General features: G+C 42.2%; 1 protein-coding gene and 1 long non-coding RNA gene across 2 annotated transcripts; one reads left to right on the plus strand and one right to left on the minus strand.

Annotated features, from left to right (window-relative positions):
- Positions 1-113: 113 nt before the first annotated feature.
- Positions 114-20079, plus strand: ZNF880 (zinc finger protein 880). The gene is made up of 4 exons (XM_028839394.2): positions 114-162; positions 3232-3358; positions 4215-4343; positions 16766-20079. Exons 1-4 carry the CDS (start codon positions 151-153, stop codon positions 18397-18399), a joined length of 1902 nt encoding a protein of 633 aa, XP_028695227.2. The 5' UTR covers positions 114-150; the 3' UTR covers positions 18400-20079.
- Positions 6154-14057, minus strand: LOC144337295 (uncharacterized). The gene is made up of 2 exons (XR_013410268.1): positions 8160-14057; positions 6154-7753 (listed from the first exon to the last, which is right to left on the minus strand). It is a non-coding gene; the product is annotated as an uncharacterized LOC144337295 (long non-coding RNA).
- Positions 20080-21682: the final 1603 nt, after the last annotated feature.

Here is a 21682-nt window from a genome sequence, read left to right on the forward strand (position 1 = left end):
CACCACGGCAGGACTCGCCTCCAAAACGACAGGAGCTAGGAGCTAGGCGGAGGGAAGCGCAGGCCCCGCCCAATTCCACCCCGGCCTGGCCTCTCAGCTGCGCGCGCAGTTTCCTGGAGACCCGGAAGCAGATTACGTGGAGTGACAGTCATGCTGCGGCGTGTGAGTTTCCCTTTGTTTAGATTAAATCTGGGATGCTGAGTTCCCTGCGCTTCGGTGCCCGGCATCTCAGGGGTCACACAGACCTTGAAATCTCGGCACCGCTCCCTCCACCCCGAGTAAACTCAGACGGTCTAATGAGAGTCCGGCGGTCGCTTCCCTGAGTGTTAAAATTGGACGGAGGCTGGTCCTGTCCCCGGTCTTTCACCATAGGGCCATGTAGACAGCTCCTATCGCAGAGTTTTCCCGCTTCAGATCCTTCAGTGACTCCCTAGACACGCCCCGCGCGGCGTAAAGTTCTCACCCGCGAGATGGATCCAAGTCTTTCCGGTCCCGCAAGCCTGGCCCTCTTTTCTGTGCCGTAAATGAGAAGAAATCTATCTGATGTTTACTGCTGATTGTGATGTTTCCGTCTCCCTTGGGCTTTTGCTAACACCTAAATATTTAGTGGACAAAATTATGTTTAGGTTAGTGCAAAAGTAATGGCAAAACCGCGATCACTTTGCAACAACCTAATATTTATGGGCCAGGGCTGGAATTCCATCTTCTCCGGAAACTAAGGCTGGAGAATTCCTTGAGCACAAGAGTTTGAGACCACTCTGGACAACATAGTGAGACCCCCGTCTCAATTTTTGAAACATATTTTTCAGTATGGGTATTTAATAGAGACTGGAATTAAAGTTTTTGTGTTTTTACATGGTCTAACTTTTTGAAATAGTTTAATATACAATAACGTTTAACTGAATTGAGCACAGTTTATACATTTTTATTGTTGCAAACATGCTGAAATGCACATTATTAAAAATAACAGTGACAGCCAGGCACAGTGGTGCACACCTATCATTCTAGTTACTCGGAGAGGGTTATCATTTGAGGCTAGGAGTTCAAGGCTGTAATGTGCAATGAATAAGCCATTGCACTGCAACCTGGACACCTTAAAAAACAAACAAAAAGACAAATATCTAAAAAAGAGGTCATTGAGAGACAACTCTTTCAGGTGTCATGTATATGTTTACTAGAGTATATGTGTGTGAGTGTATATATGTATATGAATAAGTGTGTGTATGTGATTGTGCATGAGTGCACAGATGAGTAAGTCTATTTTTATCAAAGGCACATCATCAGTTTATATACATCTTATATCTTTTAACAGTTGAAATTACATCTTATATATTTTCATGACCTTAAAATTGTTCTACATGGTTATGATAATGAGTCGATGGCTGTAAGGATAGTAACTTATTATGGGGATACATGTGTGACAGTTTTTTTTTTTTTTTTTTTTTTGAGACGGAGTCCCGCTCTGTCACCCAGGTTGGAGTGCAGTGGCCGGATCTCAGCTCACTGCAAGCTCCGCCTCCCGGGTTCACGCCATTCTCCTGCCTCAGCCTCTCGAGTAGCTGGGACTACAGGCGCCCGCCACCTCGCCCGGCTAGTTTTTTGTATTTTTTAGTAGAGACGGGGTTTCACCGTGTTAACCAGGATGGTCTCGATCTCCCGACCTCGTGATCCGCCCGTCTCGGCCTCCCAAAGTGCTGGGATTACAGGCTTGAGCCACCGCGCCCGGCCTTGTGTGACAGTTTCTTGATTTTAATACAGGAACTTGTTTTAACTGTACTCAATTAGGTCGTTGTCTGTCAATTTACTTTTGATGCTGATCTGTTACTTTATTGTTTGATCTTTCTTTTTTCTTTTTTTGAGACGGAGTCTCTCTTTGTCACCCAGGCTGGAGTGCAGTGGCACCATCTCAGGTCACTGCAACCTCCGCCTCCCGAGTTCAAGTGATCCTCCTATCTCAGCCTCCCAAGTACCTGGGATTACAGGTGCCATGCCCAGCTAACTTTTGTTATTTTTGGTAGAGACAGGGTTTCACCATGTTGGCTAGGATGGTCTTCAACTCCTGACTTCAAATGATCCACCTGCCTTGGCCTCCCAAAGTGCTGGGATTACGGGAGTGAGCCACTGTGCCTGGCCTAATTCTTAAAGTTTGATTCTAATGCCCAGACACCTGGGATCTGTGCTTACTCTGCCATTTTTAGCCTTCACACCTGGGGCAAGTTTCTTAGAATGTCTGTGAAAGAGTTGTCTCTTCAGTAGGATGGGAACAGATTGTTCTTTCATGGGCTTTTGTTGTAATAGCAGTTAGTACATGTAAAACATTTAGAATATGCCAGGTGAGGTGGCTCACACCTGTAATCCCAGCACTTTGGGAGGCCAAGGCAGGCGGATCCCAAGGTCAGGAGATCGAGACCATGCTGGCTAACACAGTGAAACCCCGTCTTTACTAAAAATACAAAAAATTAGCCGGGCGTGGTGGCGGGCACCTGTACTCCCAGCTACTTGGGAGGCTGAGGTAGGAGAATGGCGTGAACCCAGGGGGCGGAGCTTGCAGTGAGCCGAGATCTCGCCACTGCACTCCAGCCTGGGTGACAGAGCGAGACACCGTCTAAAAAAACAAAAACATTTAGAATAGTTCCTATCACATGGGAAGTGTTCAAAAGCTTCATCCTGGCTGTGCTTGGTGGCTCATGCCTGTAATCCCAGCACTTTGCGAGGCTGAGGTGGGTGGATTGCTTGAGGTCAGGAGTTCGAGACCAGCCTCACCAACATAGTGAAACCCCGTCTCTACTAAAAATACAAAAATTAGTTGGGCATGGTGGTGGGTGCCTGTAGTCCCAGCTACTCTGGAGGCTTAGGCAGGAGTATCACTTGAACCTGGGAGGCAGATGTTGCATTGAGCCAAGATTGTGCCACTGCACTCCAGCCTGGGCAACAAAGAGAGACTCTCTCTGAAAAATATATATATGTAGTATCTGACACGTCTATAGAAATAACTGTGGGTTAATTTTTGTATTTTTTGTATTGTCCACAAAATTAGAGATCTATACTAATTTAAAGAATATCATAACTTCTAATAGAGAAGTATAATAAAACACAATTAGAAACACATAACTAGCTAAAAAATACCTTAATGTGGATTTGTCAAAACATTCCCTTCAATTAAGTCAGTCCTTACAACTGTCTTCTCATTTTGTGATGATACCCTATTGGTGAAATGTGTTTTCATTTCAGGGTCTATTGACATTCAGGGATGTGGCCATAGAATTCTCTCAGGAGGAGTGGAAATGCCTGGACCCTGCTCAGAGGACTCTATACAGAGACGTGATGCTGGAGAATTATAGGAACCTGGTCTTCCTGGGTGAGGATAATGTCCCTCCAGAAGTCAGGATCTGCCCTGGTGTATTTTTGCGTTTTGTTGTGTGCCTCTTAGCATTTTAGGAGTCAATGTACCGCTTGACTGAGATTAAAACCCTGTTGACTCAGAAATGAAAACCTCCATAATGCTTTATAATGCTGTATTTTTCAGAAACAATAAGCTCCATAATGCCTTCTAGACTTAAAATAACTGCTTTCTTCAAACATTCTGCCCCCTTCATGATTAATCATTGAGTGGTACCAGGGCTTAAGTATGCATCAAACCTTCCGACAGACTTAAGATATCCAGTTGTCTGTCATCCACCCCTGTGCTTATGATTCATTAGTTCTTGCAAGAGAGCTCGATGTCTGCATGTTACAATGTTCCCTCAGCATTCAGAAGGAGGCAGTGGATGAATTTATGTGAAATATTGTTCTTTTGTTTGTTTGTTTGTTTGTTTGTTTGAGACACAGTCTCGCTGGGTTGCCAGGCTGGCGTGGAGTGGCAGGATCTTGGCTCACTGCAACCTCCGCCTCCCAGGTTCAAGTGATTCTCCTGCCTCCATCTCCCGAGTAGCTAGGACTACAGGTGCGCGTCACCGCGCCTGGCTAATTTTTGTATTTTTAGTAGAGGCGGGGTTTCACCATATTGGTCAGGCCAGTCTTGAACTCCTGACCTCATAGTCCGCCTGCCTTGGCCTCCCAAAGTGCTGGGGTTACAGGCATGAGCCACCGCGCCTGGCAAAATACTATTCTTGATCCGTTTATAGTATCATCTCTCCTACCTAGACATGGGGCTTGGATTTTGGAGATGCCACAACACACATTTATTCTTTATTTTTCTTTCTTTTTATAAATAGGAATCTGTCTTCCTGACCTGAGTATTATCTCCATGTTGGAGCAAAGGAGAGATCCCCGGAATCTGCAGAGTGAAGTGAAAATAGCAAACAATCCAGATGGCAGGGAATGCATCAAAGGTGTGAACACAGGTAAGAGCTTGGAAGGGCAGAGTGGCAGCCCCATAATTTTTTTTTTTTAAACAGGGTCTTGCTCTGTCACCCATGCTGTCGTACAGTGGCAGTCGTGGCTCAACTCATAGCGTCAAATTCCTGGACTCAAGTGATCCTCCTTCTTCTGCTTCCCAAAGTGGCGGGATTAGAAGCATGAGCCACTGCACCCTGCAGAACCACACTTTGAGATTCTGTTTGGGAGCTCTCTGCAAGTAGGAGAATTCTTTGGGAAAATAAAAGTTTAAATCCTGTGACTTCTGATTGGAGTTTGTTTTGTTTTGTTTTGAGACAAGTTCTTGCTCTGTTGCCTAGGCTGGAGTGTAGTGGTGGTGTGATCATGGCTCACTGTACCCTCAGTCTTTGGGCTCATATGATCTTCTTGTCTCTGCCTGCCAAGTCGCTGGGACTATAGGCACGTGCCACTGCACCTCACTAATTTTTAAAAATGTTTTCTGGAGATGAGGTCTCACTATGTTGCCCAGACTTGTCTTGAACTCCTGGCCTCAAGTATTCCTCCTAGCTGGCCTGCCAAAGTGCTGGGATTGTAGGCATGACCCACCATGCCTGGCGTAGAAGGGAAATTTTTCTTGGCCCCCTCTTACTGCTGTGTTCTTTGTTTTTGGTTTCTTGGATTTTGGGTTTTTTCTTTTTTTTCTTTTTTTTTTTGGAGACAGAGTCTTACTCTGTTACCCAAGCTGGTATTGTTATTTTTTAATTTTTAAATTTATTTTTATGAAATTTTTTTATTGTGAGACAGAGTCTTGCTCTGTCGTCCAGGCTGGAATGCAGTGGCACGATCTTGGCTCACTGCAACCTCTGCCTCTTGGGTTCAAGCCATTCTCGTGCCTTAGCCTCCCAAGTAGCTGGGATTACAGGTGTGCACCACCGAGCCTGGCTAAATTTTTTCTGTATTTTTAGTAGAAACAGGGTCTTGAACTCCTGACCTCAAGTGATCCACCCACCTTGGCCTCCTAAAGTGCTGGGATTACAAGCATGAGCCACTGCTCCTGGCCATATTACCATTATTTATTTCAGTAGGTTTTTGGGGAACAAGTGGTGTTTGGTTACATGCGTAAGTTCTTTAGTGGTGATTTCTGAGATTTTGGTGCACCCATCACCCGAGCATTGTACACTGTATTCAATGTATATATAGTCTTTTATCCCTCACCTCCCACCCTTTTCCCTGAGACCTCAAAGTCCATTGTATCATTTCACACCTTTGCATCCTCCTAGTTTAACTCCCACTTATGAGTGAGAACATACAATGTTTGGTTTTCCATTCCTGAGTTAGTTCACTTAGAATAATGGTCTTCAATTCTGTCCAGGTTGCTGCAAATGCCATTATTTCATTCCTTTTTATGACTGAGTAGTATTCCATATTACATGTATACCATATTTTCTTTATCTACTTCTTGATGGGCATTTGAGCTGGTCCTCTGTTTTTGCACTTGTGAATTGTGCTGCTATAAACATGCGTGTGCAAGTGTCTCTTTTGCATAATGACTTCTTTTCCTCTGGGTAGATACCAGGAGTGGTTTTCCTTTATCAAATGGTAGATCTACTTTTAGACCTTTAAGGAATCTCCACACTGTTTTCCATAGTGGTTGTACTAGTTTCCATTCCCATCAGCAGTGTCAAGTGGTCCCTTTTCATCACATCCACGCCAATATGTATTATTTATGTATTACGGCCATTCTTGCAGGAGTAAGATGGTATTGCATTGTAGTTTTAATTTGTGTTTCTCTGAGAATTGGTGATGTTGAGTCTTTCTTCATCTGTTTGTTGGTCATTTCTGTATCTTCTTTTGACAACTGTCTGTTCATGTCCTTAGCCCACTTTTTGATAGGAGTGTTTGTTTTTTTCTTGCTGATTTGTTTGAGTTCCTTGTAGATTCTGGGTATTAGTCCTTTGTCAGATACATAGTTTTTGAAGATTTTCTCCCACTCTATGGGTTGTCTGTTTACTCTGCTGATTATTTCTTTTGCTGTGCCAAGGCGAAGTCTTTATCATGATGGACAGCACCCTCTCATATGGCTTATGATTCTTTGATTCATCATTCTGAAGGACACAGGGAGGGCTGTGTCAGAGGGGTCTGTTTTCCCTGTGGTCTCTGTTTCTGTCGTGATTTTATCTAATGCTAAGTTTATACATCAAACCTGAGGTATGCGTAGACCTGCCTCCTTGACCTATGTATGGTCCACACAATATCCTATACTAGGAAGGCCTCATCAGGAGATAAGAAAACATTGGCGGCTCTGTTTTTTGTGTGTGGGGCTCACAAATAGCATGAAGGCATCTCAGCCCCTCTTTGCCTCTTCAGGTCTTGCGGGGATAGGGACAATCCAGTGTTTTTCTTACTCTCAAATGCTACTCAGCAGAGAGCGCTTCACTTCTGGTCAACCGAATGGGTGGAGATTTCTCCCCACCAACAACCAGTTTTTCAGCGGCCATCTAATAGTTTTCTGTGACTCCTTTCTGATATTATCTATCTGGAATTAGAGTCAGATCCCACAGGCAAAGGGTTGAGTTCCCAAACCTGTCCCCTACCTCAGCCACCAATCACAGATAGTAAGCTGTCATCTGTCCTTCTTACCAACCAGCTACAGGTTGGGGTTCCCTGAGGCCCCTTGTTGGGTTTGATTGCCTTGCTAGAGTGGCTCACAGAACTCAGTAAAACACATTCTTAGGCTCATTGGTTCACGCTGAGGGGTGTTTTGGAAGGATACAGATGAACAGCTGGATGAAGAGATTCACAGGGGCGGGCATGTAGGAAGATTCACTGGGTGCGCCACCCTCCAGGCACCTGCGTGTGTCACCATTTGGAAGATCTCATGACCCCAAAGTTCAGGGGTGTTTTTTATTTTGAGACGGTGTCTTGCCCTATCACCCAGGCTAGAGTGAAGTGGCACAATCTCAGCTCACTGCAATCTCTGCCTCCCGGTTCAAGTGATTCTCTTAGTTCAGGGATTTTTTATGGAGTCTTCATCACATAGGCATGACTGATATTAACTCAGTCTCCAGCCCCTCTTCCCTTCCTGGAGGATAGTGGATGGGGCTGACACTTTGATGCCTGTAATCATGGCCTGGTCTTTCTGATGATCAACCCAGTCCAGGAAACCTAGAGAGGTTGCCTCATTAGAACAAATCACGTTCCTCTCGCCTAGAACATCCCAAGAAGTTAGGAGCTCTGTGTCAGAAACCAATGAAGAAACCGACATATGCATTTCTTCTTCTTTTACAAGGTTCCTCAGCCGTTCTTCAGTTGTGCTTTGTCCATACTTTACTGGTGTGTGTAACAGGTGTAGGTAGCTCTTCTGAGATTTTTACTCAGCACAATGGGAAAGACAGTCGACTGCAAGATCCTTTAGGTCTGGGGCGGTGTCTCATGCCTGTAATCCCAGCACTTTGGGAGGCTGAGTTGGGCGGATCAGGAGGTCCGTGGATCGAAACCATCATGGCCAATATGGTAAAACCCCATCTCTACTAATAATATAAAACAAAATTAGCTGGGCGTGGTGGTATGTGCCTGTGGTCCCAGCTATTAGGGAGGCTGAGGCAGGAGAATCACTTGAACCCAGGAGGCAGAGGTTGCAGTGAGCCAAGATCGTGCCACTGCACTCCAGCCTGGCAACAGAGTGAGACTCCGTCTCAAAAAAAAAAAAAAAAAAAAAAAAAAAAGATCCTTTATTGGATGCCCGAGTCCTCGTGAGAGAACAGCTCACTGGAATGATGATTTTATTTTGGGCTTTTGCGTGTATTAGAAATGAACTTGGGGCTGGGCACGGTGGCTCATACCTGTAATCTGAGCACTTTGGGAGGCTGAGGTAGGTGGATCGCTTGAGCCCAGGAGTTTGAGACCATCCTGAGTAACACTGCAAGACCTTGTCTCTACAAAACATATGAAAATTAGCTGGCTGTGATGGTGCACAACTGTAGTCCCAGCTACTCAGGAGGCTGAGGTGGGAGAATCACCTGAGCCCAGGAGTTCGAGGCAGCAGTGAACCATGATTGTGTCACTGCACGTGAGCCTTAGTTACAGAGTTAAGACCCTGTCTCAGAAAAAAAAGAAGAAGAAAATTTAAAAATAAGTGAACTTGACATTACTATTTAGTCAGTGGTTCCATATGTTACTCTTTGTCTTCTTTGTTTTATATGTGTGGGGATGTTGTATCAGGGAATAGCCATTGATTTATATATTTTTGAGGACGTTTCTCTTTTTTTTTTGCCTAGGAGTTTCTCTAACACCTATACACACTCTAGGAGTTTTGGATTGGGTAGTATAAATATTTCTTTTCCTTTCCTTTATCTGATTTAGATATTAAAGTATATTTTTGTCAGTTAAGTTTATTAGAATGTATAAATTGGGAATTTAATTTTTAATTTTTTTTTAATACATCTCGCTCTGTTGCCCAGGCTGGAGTGCAGCGATGTGATTTCAGCTCACTGCAACCTCAGCCTCCCGGGTTCAAGCATTTCTCCTTCCTCAGCCTCCCAAGTAGCTGGGATTATAGGTGCCTGCCAGCACACCCAGCTAACTTTTTGTATTTTTAGTAGAGATAGGGTTTTGCCATGTTGGCCAGGCTGGTCTCAAACTCCTGACCTCAGATGATCCACCCGCCTCAGCCTCCCAAAGTGCTGGGATTACAGGCGTGAACTACTGCACCTGGCCTCATTTTTAATTTTTTTAGAGACAGGGTTTCATTCTGCGTCCCAGGCTAGATGGCAGTGGTGCAGTTCAGGTCACTGCATCCTTGACTTTCAGGGCAAAAGTGCTCTTCCCAGCTCACCCTCCCCCATACCTGGGACTGTTAGTTATGCCAGTACATTGGTGTTGAACTGGCTTCAAACAACTGTCTCATCTCAGCCTTCCAAAGTGCTGAGATTACAAGTGTGAGCCACCACACCCAGCCATGAATTTTTGATATCTCAAGAATACACTGTTTTAAAATTGTTACCATCTTAAGCCCAGAAATACCAACACATTGACTCACTGTAAGTTGTTATTTAAGTTTGAGAGGAAGAACTCAAACTGTGTTTGATCCCTGTTTGGTCTCACACCTAACAACAATAAATGCAGAAAATTTATTTGACCAAATATGTAGGATTTTCTCCTCTAATGAGCAAGCAGTCAGTTCTGCAGTGGATTGTGCTGGATGTACTTCAATAAATTCTGACATTGTGTAGCTAGAGATAGCATTGATATGGTTTGGCTCTGTGTCCCCACCCAAATCTCATCTCCAATTGTAATCCCCACTTGTCATGGAGGGACCTGGTAGGAGGTGTTAGATCATGGGGGTGGTTTCCGCCATGCTGTTCTCGTGATAGTGAGTGAGTTCTCATGAGATCTGATGGTTTCAGAGTGTGGCATTTCCTCCCTCCCTCTCCTGCCACCATATAAGACATGCCTTGCTTCCCCTTTGCCTTTGACCATGATCGTAAGTTTCCTGAGACCTCCCCAGCCACACAGAACTGAGTCTATTAAACTTCTTTTCTTTATAAATTACCCATTTTTTTTTTTTTTTTTTAGACAGAGTCTCGCTGTGTTACCCAGGCTGGAGTGTAGTAGTGCGATTTCGGCTCACCACAGTCTCCGCCTCCCGGGTTCAAGTGATTCTCCTGCCTCAGCCTCCCGAGTAGCTGGGACTTAGGAGTGCGCCATCATGCTTGGTTAATTTTTGTATTTTTAGTAAAGATGGGGTTTCACTATGTTGGCCAGGCTGATCTCGAACTCTTGACCTCGTGATCTGCCTGCCTCAGCCTCCCAAAGTGCTAAGATTACAGGAATTACCCAGTCTTGAGTATGTCTTTATAGCAGTGTGAAAACAGACTAATACAGGCATCAAATCCCACGTGGTGAGCATTGAATCCACAAGACTGCCCCCACTTTAGACAGCAGTCCCAAATCTAGACCTCCCAGAACTGGCTCCAAGTTGGGTTTCCTCTTCAGGTTCAATTAATGTGCTAGAACCATTCACAGAGCTCAGAGAAACATTTAAATTTACAGGTTTATTACAAAAGGTATTTACATATTTTTTGAGAGCATCTCGGTCTGTTGTTGAGACTGGAGTGCAGTGGCGTAATCTCAGCTCACTGCAACCTCCGCCTACCGGGTTCAAGCGATTCTTGTGCCTCAGCCTCCCAAATAATTGGGATTACAGGAACCCACCACGGCACCCGGCTAATTTTTATATTTTTAGTAGAGATGGGGTTTCACCATGTTGGCCAGGCTGGTCTCGAACTCCCAACCTCAAGTGATCCACCCGCTTCAGCCCTCAAAAGTGCTGGGATTACAGGCATGAGCCACTGCACCGGCCAAAAAACTTTTTTTTTTAAATAAAAGACACAAATTAACATTCAGATGGAAACATACATAGGGTGAGTTCTGGAAGGGTCTCAAACATAGGATTGTCTGTCCCCTGGAGTCGGGGTGTGCCACCCTTTTAGTACTTGGATGAGTTCTCATTCACCTTCCTGTCAGCCTCCATGTGTTCAGCTTTCCAGAAGCTTTCTAACCCAGTCCTTTTGGTGTTTGTTTTTTTGTTTGTTTGTTTGTTTTTGAGACAGAATCTTGCTCTGTCACCCAGGCTAGAGTGCAGTGGCACAATCTTGGCCCTCTGCAACTTCCACCTCCCAAGCTCAAGCCATTCTCCTGCCTTGGCCTTCTGAGTAGCTGGGATTACAGGCACGCATCACCACGCCTAGCTAATTTTTGTATATATACCCAGATGAGGAATTGTTGCCTATATTGGTAATTTGATTTTGGATTATTTGAGAAAATGTCATACTTGTTTATTATTATTTTTTTATTTTCGAGACAGGGTCTCACTCTGTCACCCAGGATGGAGTGCGGTATACAATCTCAGTTCACTGCAACCTCCGTCTCCCAGGTTCAAGTGATTCTTGTGCCTCATCCTCCCGAGTAGCTGGGATTACAGGCACGTGCCTCCATCCCCATCTAATTTTTGAACTTCTTTAATAGAGACAGGGTTTTACCATGTTGGTCAGGCTGGTCTCCAACTCTTGGCCTCAGGTGATCCACCCACCTCAGCCTCCCAAAGTGCTGAGATTACAGGCGTGAGCCACCGCACCTGGCCCATACTTCTTTGCACCATTTTACATTTCCAACAACAGGATATAAGTCTCCCATTTCTGCACATTTTTGCCATTTGTGATTTATTGTGGTTTTTTTTTTTTTTTTGGTTTGTTTTTTGGGTTTTTTTTAAACAATAAACATTCGGGTTTTCTTTGCATTTTTCTAATGATTAGTGATATTTTGCATGTTTTCATATGGTTGTTAGTTGTTTGTATATCACCTCTGGAGAAATGTGTATTCCACTCTTCCTTATTTCTTAATTTTTCATTTACTTTTATTCAATAATATTAAATGAAGTATCTTTTTATTCGTATGAGTTACATATATCTTAGATATTAATGTCTTAGAGATTTGATTTGCAAATATTTTGTTACATTTAGTAAGTTTCCTTTTCACTCTGGCAATTGTTTTCCTTCATTCACAATCATTATCTGTCTTATTGTAGTGCATTTTATGTATTTTTACCTTCTTTCTTGTTCCATTGAGGTTATAGCCAGGAAAAAACATTGTTGAATCCACTGTCATAAAGCTTTTTATCTATTATTTTTTCCAGGAGTTTTATAGTTTTCAATCTTAATTTTAGGTCATAAATCAATTCTTAAGTTAATTTGTGCATAGGGTGTAAAGTAAGGGTTCAGCTTCATTCCTTTGCATGTAGATATCCAATTTCCGGAGCACTCTCTGTTGAAGTGACTGTCCTTTTCTCCTCACATGGTTTTGGCATTTTTATGGAACACGATTTAACCATATTTTTCAGGGTTTGTTTCTGGCCTCTCTGTTCTCCCTTAGTTTATACATCTGTCTTCATGTCACTACAGTTCTGTTTTGATGAAGGTAGCTTGGTAATAAGTTTGAAGAACTAGAGTTCTGTTTTGATGAAGGTAGCTTGGTAATAAGTTTGAAGAACTAGAGTTCTGTTTTGATGAAAGTAGCCTGGTAATAAGGCTGAAGTTCAATGACACGATCGTGGTTCACTTAACCTGGAACTCCTGAGCTCAAGCAATTCTCCTGCTTCAGCCTCTCCATTAGTGGGGATCACAGGCATGTGCCACTATGCCCAGGTAATTTTTTTAATTTTTAGTAGAGATGGGGTCTTGCTGTGTTGCTTAAGCTGGTCTTGAACTGGGCTTCTGCTTGGCCTCTCACAGTGCTGAGGTTACAAGTGCGAGCCAGTGTGCCTGGCCCATTTGTTTGTTTGTTTTTTAATGTAAACAGACAGTGTCATAATATCCTTCCCAGTACTGTTGTTGTTACATTCCAAGTTCTAGTGTATTGTGTTTCTGTTTTTCTTTGTATCAAGATATTTTCTAATTTTTCTTGTGATTTCTTTTTTCAACCCTTGGGTTTTTTAAGTGTGTTGTTAAAATTGCACATATTTGTGGACTTAATACATTTTTCCTCTGCTGTTAATTTCTGGTTATGTTTCATGATGATGGGAATCAATCGTTTACATGATTTCAGATTTTTTTGTTCTTTTAAGACCAAGTCTCACTCTGTTGCCCAGGCCATGCATTAGCATGATCACTGCTCACTGCAGCCTCGACTTCCTGAGCTCAAGCAATCCACCCACCTCGGCCTCTCAAAGTGCTGTGATTATAGGCATGAGCCACTATGCTCGGCCTTAAATCATCAAAAATTCATTTTATATTCTACTGTGAGGTCTATTCTGGAAGTTGTTCCATGGAAATTGGAGAAAAATTTGTATTCTGCTGTTTTGGGTGGTGTGTTCTGTATATATCTCGTATGTCTCATGGGTCTGTAGTGGTGTTTGAGTCTTCCATTTCCTTTTTTTCCCCCCGTTTTAGATATATTCTTGCTCTTCTGCCCAGGCTGGAGTGCAGTGGCACTGTCATACCTCATAGTAGCCTGCATCTCCTGGCTTCAAGTGATCCTCCTGCCTCAGCCTCCCAAGTACCCAAGTGCAAGTACCATGCACTACCATGCCTGGCTAATTTTTAAAATTTTTTTGTGGAGACAGGGTCTTGCTTTGTTGCCCAGGCTGGACTTGAACCCCTAGGATCAAGTGATCTTCCCACCTCAGCCTTTCAAAGTGTTTAATTACAAGCAGGAGCCACTGCTCCCAACCAGAATCCTCAGTTTCTTTATTGTTCTTCTGTCTGGTTCTATCCATTTTCAGAACTAGAATATTGAATTCAACTATAATATTGTGGAACAATATTTCTCTTTGGAGTTCTATCAAGTTTCCTTTCTTTTTTTTTTTTTTTTTTTTTTGAGACGGAGTCTCGCTCTGTCACCCAGGCTGGAGTGCAGTGGCTGGATCTCAGCTCACTGCAAGCTCCGCCTCCCGGATTCACGCCATTCTCCTGCCTCAGCCTCCTGAGTAGCTGGGACTATAGGCGCCCACCACCATGCTCGGCTAATTTTTTTTATTTTTTAGTAGAGACAGGGTTTCACCGGGTTAGCCAGGATGGTCTCGATCTCCCAACCTTATGATCCGCCCATCTCGGCCTCCCAAAGTGCTGGGATTACAGGCTTGAGCCACCGCGCCCGGCCCAAGTTTCCATTCTATACTTAGTTTTTATTTATTTACTTACTACTTTTAATAGAGATGGAGTCTCAGTATGTTGCTCAGGCTTATGTCAAACTCTTAGGCTCTAGTAATCCTCCTGCCTCAGTCTCCCAAAGGGCTGGGATTACAGGCATGAGCCACTGCACCCAGCATCATTCTGTACTTAGGAGCTCTGACACTTGGTGTTTATATATTTATAATTGTTATATCTTCTTGGTGAATCGAGTCTTTCATCATTGTATAATAATCTTTGTCTCTCATGATTTTTGAGTAGAAGTCTGTTCTCTCATATTAACACTGCCACCTGTACTTTCTGCTGGTTACTGTTTGCATGGAATATATTTTTCCATCCTTTCCATTTCAGCTTGTTTGTGTCCTTAGAATTAAAGGGAGTTTCTTGCAGATAGGATTTAGTAAATCTTGTTTTCTTCTGATTCCAAAGTTAAATCAGGCCAACATTACATGAAAAGAAGGAGAGTATCAAACATAGAAACTATTAAAAACAAAAGAGGCTGAGGTAGGAGAATGGCGTGAACCTGGGAGGCGGAGCTTGCAGTGAGCCGAGATCGCGCCACTGCACTCCAGCCTGTGCGACAGAGCGAGACTCCGTCTCAAAAAAAAAAAACGAAAGAATACACATTAGATTATTATCTGTAGATTATTTAATATCTTGTAGATCTTTTTCCTACGTTTCTTTCTTACTGCCTTCTGTAGTGTTTTGCTTGTTTCATTGTAGTGACAGACTTGAATCCCATCTCGTGTGTGTGTCTGATATATTTTCTTTTTGTGGTTAGCATTGCAGGTACTTCAAATACTGTGAAATTAAAACATTCTATTTTGAAATATTAACAGCGTAACTTTTATTAGGTACAGAAAGGTCTATTTCACAACTCTACTCTCACTTTCTGTTATTAATGGCAGACATTATTTTCATATACGTTATGGTCCCATTAACATACATATATAGCGCTTTTAAAATGATTTTGTCTTTTAATTGCTAGGAAAGAATTATGGGAGGCTGAGGCAGGTGGATCACCTGAGGTCATGCCTGGCTGATATGGCAAAACCCCATCTCTACTAAAAATACAAAAATACAAAAATGCATGCCTATAATCCCAGCTACTACTTGGGAGGCTGAGGTGGGAGAATTGCTTGAACTCGGGAGGTAGAGGTTGCAGTGAGCCGAGATCGCACCACTGCACTCCAGCCTGGGTGACAGAGCAAGACTCTGTCTCAAAAAACAAACAAAAACCATTAAAAGTCAAGTTACAAAAGAAAAGGGTAATAAGAAATATCTCTATATTTGATTATTTACTGACCTTTAATGGTGAACTTTCTGTTTTCATTGAGGTTAAAGATACTATTTAGAGACCTTTTATTTTACATTGATGCATTCCCTTTAGCATTTCTTGTTGGGCAAGTCTAGAATACCAGTGCACTCCCTCAGCTCTTCATTTTCTAAGAACATCTACATTTCTTATTTTTGCAGGTGAATGTTACTAAATATAGTATTCTTGGTATTTTTGCCATTTTTTTCTTTAAATGTTTTCAACATATCCTCTCACTGCCTTCTAGCCTACAAAGTTTCTGTTGAAGAATATACATAATGTTATACAGTTTCCCTTTATATGGCAAGTCTTTTTTTGTCGCTACTATCAAGATTGTTTCTTTGTCTTTGACTTTTGATAATTTCTTTATAGTATGTCTCTGTGTGAATGTCCTTGGGTTAGTTTTAGTTAGCATGGTCAAGCTTCTTGAATTTGTATATTCATTTCTTTCCTTAGATTGAGGATGTTTGAACATTATTTCTACAATGGTGATTTCGAATCCTCTGTCTTCCTGTGAATCTCCAATAGTTTGTATATTGTTCCACCTGATAGTATCTCAAAAATGTACTAGGGTTGGTTTTCTTCATCATTTTTTCTTTTTGCTCTATGGAGCTGATTCTTTCGAATAATGTATCTTTCAGTTTGCTCATTGTTTTCTGTTCCTTTTGCAGTCTGCTGTTGAATCCCTTAGTGAATTATTCAGTTATCATATTTCAGCTCCAGAATTTCTGTTCTTTTGGTTTTAGTAGTTTCTCCTGTGATTGATATTCTTTTTCTTTTCATGTAATGTTTGCCAGATTTTATTTAGTTATCTATCTCTGTTATCTTTTTTAGCTCATTAAGCATCTTAAGGCAGTTGCTTTAAATACCCGTCAAGTAATTCAGAGGGCTGCCTATTTTTCGGCTTGTTTTGTGGAGATTGATTGATTGATCATAATTTTAGCCATATTTCCCTGTCCTTTTGTAGCCCTCATAATTTTTGGTTTAGGTTTGGTAAAGCCACCACTTCTCCCAGGTATTTTATATAAGAATTGTGCAGGAGGATACCTTTACTAATTAGGCTGCTATAAAGGGTGTAGGAACAGTTACTCCTTTTCTGGGGATGTATTTTTTTCTGGCTTACTAATGACTATACAGCTGATCTAAAAGTTCTGATTTTCTGTAAGAGGCTCATCCCTGCTTTTTCTCAGAAGCTTTCAATTTCTGTTGTATTTCTCTGCTCACAATCTCTCTCAAACTCACCCATAATCCACCTGACTCTTGCAGGTTCCCCACTGCTCTAATGCATCCCTCCATCCCTTTTGTTTTCTGTACTGCCAGCATGCTACACACAGTATGCTCATATTCCTTCCAGTGTCTGAGTCAGGTGAGGCAGAATCTGGGCTCTCTGTCAGACACTGAACATGCCATTGTCATGGGTTGAAGTTCCACTTTTTTCTTTCTTTTTTAGAGAGCAGCTCAAACTTGGGAAGCAATACAGAAAACAAATCTCTTAAAAATCAACTTGGATTAACCTTTCAATTACATCTGAGTGAACTGCAGGTATTTCAAGCTGAAAGGAATATTTCTGGATGTAAACCTATCCAAAAACCTAACAACAATTCCTTAGTTTCACCACTTCAAAAAATTTATTCTACTGTCAAATCCCACATTTTAAATAAATATAGAAATGATTTTGATGATTCTCCATTTCTCCCACAAGAACAAAAAGCACAATTTAGGGGAAAACCTTGTGAATGTAATGAGCACGGCAAAGTCTTTAGTGTGTCTTCAAGCCTTGCTAACCATCAAGTAATCCACACTGCAGATAACCCTTACAAATGTAATGAATGTGACAAGGTCTTTAGTAACAGTTCAAACCTTGTACAACATCAAAGAATTCATACTGGTGAGAAGCCTTACAAGTGTCATGAATGTGGCAAGCTCTTCAATCGAATTTCACTCCTTGCACGACATCAGAGAATCCATACTGGAGAGAAACCTTACAAATGTAATGAGTGTGGCAAAGTCTTCACTCAAAATTCTCACCTTGCAAATCATCACAGAATCCATACTGGAGAGAAACCTTACAAATGTAATGAGTGTGGCAAGGTCTTCAATAGAAATGCACACCTTGCACGACATCAGAAAATTCATAGTGGAGAGAAACCTTACAAATGTAAGGAATGTGGCAAAGCATTTTCAGGGGGTTCAGGCCTTACTGCTCATCTTGTAATTCACACTGGAGAGAAACTTTACAAATGTAATAAATGTGGCAAGGTCTTCAATCGAAATGCACACCTTACCAGACATCAAAGAATCCATACTGGAGAGAAACCTTATGAGTGTAAAGAATGTGGCAAAGTCTTCAGGCACAAGTTTTGTCTAACCAATCATCATAGAACACACACAGGAGAGCAGCCTTACAAATGTAATGAATGTGGCAAAGTCTTCAGTTACAATTCACACCTTGCACAACATCAGAGAATACATACTGGAGAGAAACCTTACAAATGCAGTGACTGTGGCAAGGTATTTAGTCGACTTTCGTGCCTTACACGACATCAAAGAGTTCATACTGGAGAGAAACCTTACAAATGTAATGAATGTGGCAAAGCATTTAGAGACTGTTCAGGCCTTACTGCCCATCTACTAATTCATACTGGAGAGAAACCTTACAAATGTAAAGAATGTGCCAAGGTCTTCAGGCATAGATTATCCCTAAGCAATCATCAGAGATTTCATACTGGAGAGAAACCTTACAGATGTAATGAATGTGGCAAGGACTTCACTCGAAATTCAAACCTTGCAAATCATCACAGAATCCATACCGGAGAGAAACCTTACAAATGTAGTGAATGTGGCAAAGTCTTTGGTCACAATTCACACCTTGCACGACACCGGCAAATTCATACTGGAGAGAAGCCTTACAAATGCAATGAATGTGGCAAGGTCTTCAGCCACAAGTTATACCTAACAAAACATGAGAGAATTCATACTAGAGAGAAACCCTACAGATGTCATGAATGCGGTAAGGACTTCACTCGAAATTCAAACCTTGCAGATCATCACAGAATCCATACTGGAGAGAAGCCGTACAGATGAAATGTGTGTGGTAAGATCTTTAGTAATAATTGACACCTTGCACAGCATGAGAGAATTCATTCATGAGACAGTTCTTACAAACTGAGTATGGCAAACTCTTCATCCTGAGATCTAGCATTAATCAACATCAGAGATTCCATACTAAAGAGAAATTACAGCAATGTATGTGACACAGGTCACTTGAGGCCTGCCAAATGACTAGATATCAAAATATACATCTTGGATGAAACCACACAGATGGATTGTGTGTGCTGAGGCTATTATTCAAGGACCATTACTATGGAACATAAGATTTACACAAGCGGTAACTCAGGCTCTAGTTCTCCAATATTTATGATATTGCATGCTGCAGAAAAATCACAGCTCCAAATATGTTGAATCTCATGATGTGATGTATGTCAAAGGTCCAAGGGCATGTGGAAATGGTCAGTTATATTCAGGCAATTAAAAAACATAATCATATGGGGTTTTTTGGAAAGGCTACTTTACATTTTATGACTTTCATCCTCAACTTTGAAATCACTTCATGTGATTTCTTGACAGACCTTTCACTGTGGTCTCTTGAAAAGAATCAGTAGGATGCCGGGCGCGGTGGCTCATGCCTGCAATCCCAGTACTTTGGGAGGCTGAGGCAGGCGGATCATGAGGTTAGGAGATCGAGACCATCCTGGCTAACACAGTGAAACCCTGTCCCTACTAAAAACACAGAAAATTAGCCGGGCGTGGTGGCAGACACCTGTAGTCCCAGCCACTCGGGAGGCTGAGGCAAGAGAATGGCATGAACCCGGGAGGTGGAGCTTGTAATGAGCTGAGATTGCGCCACTGCACTCCAGCCTGGGTGATAGAGTGAGACTCGGTCTCAAAAAAAAAAAAAAAAAGAATCAGTAGGATGACAGGGATGACTTCATTAGCTGAAAATCGTTTCTGTCAGTTTCCCGAGGAAGAAGGACACTGTGTTTTCAGATTATTGTCTGATTTAGAGAGCATGGAGGTGGGGAGGAATCATATAAAACTATGATGGCAGTCATCATACTGTTGCTGAGCACATTTTTCCTGACAGAAGGGCACAGTGCTTCTGTGCTCTACCAACTAGCCATGAAATACAGCGTATCTGTAGAAACAATGCAAGGGAGATGGTGGCCACATGAGTTGCATAGCAATCACTGTTTAGGCAAGAATGATTAAAAAGTAGTCATTTTTGGCTGGGTGCGGTGGCTCACACCTATAATCCCAGCACTTCAGGATACTGAGGTGGGTGGATCACTTGAGGTCAGGAGTTTGAGACCAGCCTGGCCAACATCGCCAAACCCCATCTCTACTAAAAATACAAAAGTTAGCTGAGTGTGGTGGCAGATTATTGTAATCCCAGCTACTCTGGAGGCTGAGGCAGGAGAATCGCTTGAACCTGGGAGGCAGAGGTTGCAGTAAGCCAAGATCGCACCATTGCACTCCAGCTTGGGTGACAAGAGCAAAACTCTGTCTAAAAAAAAAAAAAAAAAAAAAAAACAGTGGTCATTTTTGAAATGGAAGAGAGAAGAGTTAGATTAGAGAATTTAAACTACCAGTATGCCATGTTCTTGAGTAGCATTTACATTTAACTGTTGGCATAATTTCCAACTGTTTGATTTAGAATGTACATAGTTCTCATGTTTTAATTAATAAAATTAAAATCTTCCTAAGTATGAATCACATCATTTTTACCAACTGTTTTATTCCCCCTTAGGAGAATATACTGCACAATAATGCACCATTAATAGTAAATACTCTGCAGTTTGGTTTTTTTGGTCTTCACACCGAGCTATGTAGCAGTGATATGTGTCTAACTACTCTAGTATAAAATAGGCATTTAAAAAAATGCACCATTAGAATTTTAAGGTTGACGCATCCAGAACAGTTTTGTGTATGTGTGAAATGAAACAACATATGCATACACTTGTGAGTGCATAACCTTGGGTAAGTATAATTTAGACTAATCATACTTAATACTTGAGTTGTTCTCTCTGTGCTTTGGCAAAGAATGCTTATATGGGTACATATAATCCATAACAGTGCCACTTCAGCCTCATACACCCTCAAAAGTCCATCAAACATTTCACTGTTCATTATATTTCTGTGTGCCTAAGTGTGCCAAAGAAGACTCATGGCACGCACCTTAATTTTTATAACACGAAAATACAAATATATGACAAATACTATTAAATGAAGGTATTGAATAAGAGTGAAATTACTGTACCACAATGTCTTTTTTTTTTTTTTTTTTTTTTTTTTTGAGACGGAGTCTCGCTCTGTCGCCCAGGCTGGAGTGCAGTGGCCGGATCTCAGCTCACTGCAAGCTCCGCCTCCCGGGTTCACGCCATTCTCCTGCCTCAGCCTCCGGAGTAGCTGGGACTACAGGCGCCCGCCACCTCGCCCAGCTAGTTTTTTGTATTTTTTAGTAGAGACGGGGTTTCACCGGGTTAGCCAGGATGGTCTCGATCTCCTGACCTTGTGATCCGCCAATCTCGGCCTCCCAAAGTGCTGGGATTACAGGCTTGAGCCACCGCGCCTGGCCTTTTTTTTTTCCTAGTAGTCCTTGGTGACATAAGTGGAAAAATATTAATATTCATAAATTTTTTTCTTTTTTTTGAGACTGAGTCTCTGTCGCCCAGGCTAGAGTGCAGTGACGCGATCTCGGCTCACTGCAAGCTCTGCCCCTGGGTTCATGCCATTCTCCTCAGCCTCCTGAGTAGATGGAACTACAGGTGCCTGTCACCTCACCTAGCTATTTTTTTGTATTTTTAGTAGAGACGCGGTTTCACTGTGTTAGCCAGGATGGTCTGGATCTCCTGACCTCATGATCCACCTGCCTCGGCCTCCCGAAGTGCTGGGATTATAGCCTTGAGCCACCGCGCCCAGCTAATTTTTGTATTTTTAATAGAGACGGGGTTTCACCATGTTGGCGAGGGTGGTCTTGATCTCTTCACCTTGTGATCCGCCCACCTCAGCCTCCCAAAGTACTGGGATTATAGGTGTGAGCCACCATACCTGGTTGATAATTTGAACTTTTGACTGCTCTACTGGAATTTGTTTGAAGTCCACCTAAAGTTTGGTTTAGATATTGAGAATGGTGATGCCATAGACTGACATGGTCTGTGAATGTTTACTACATAATGAGGCTTTCTGGGAAAAGCAGGATGGACTTCCCCAGCTGGTCCAAATTGGAGAACAGGGATAGGTGAGTAGCCTGGGATATTGTATTAGTCTGTTCTCATGCTGCTAATACAGACATACCCAAGACTGTGTA

Source organism: Macaca mulatta, chromosome 19 (assembly GCF_049350105.2).
Source record: "Macaca mulatta isolate MMU2019108-1 chromosome 19, T2T-MMU8v2.0, whole genome shotgun sequence".
Lineage (NCBI taxonomy): Eukaryota > Metazoa > Chordata > Mammalia > Primates > Cercopithecidae > Macaca > Macaca mulatta.

What these genes read in the sequence shown, in the direction of transcription:
- ZNF880 (XM_028839394.2), top strand. An exon ending in TAGGAACCTGGTCTTCCTGG is followed by an intron (nt 3,359 to 4,214) that starts GTGAGGATAATG and finishes TTTTATAAATAG; the next exon opens with GAATCTGTCTTCCTGACCTG. An exon ending in CATCAAAGGTGTGAACACAG is followed by an intron (nt 4,344 to 16,765) that starts GTAAGAGCTTGG and finishes TTTCTTTTTTAG; the next exon opens with AGAGCAGCTCAAACTTGGGA.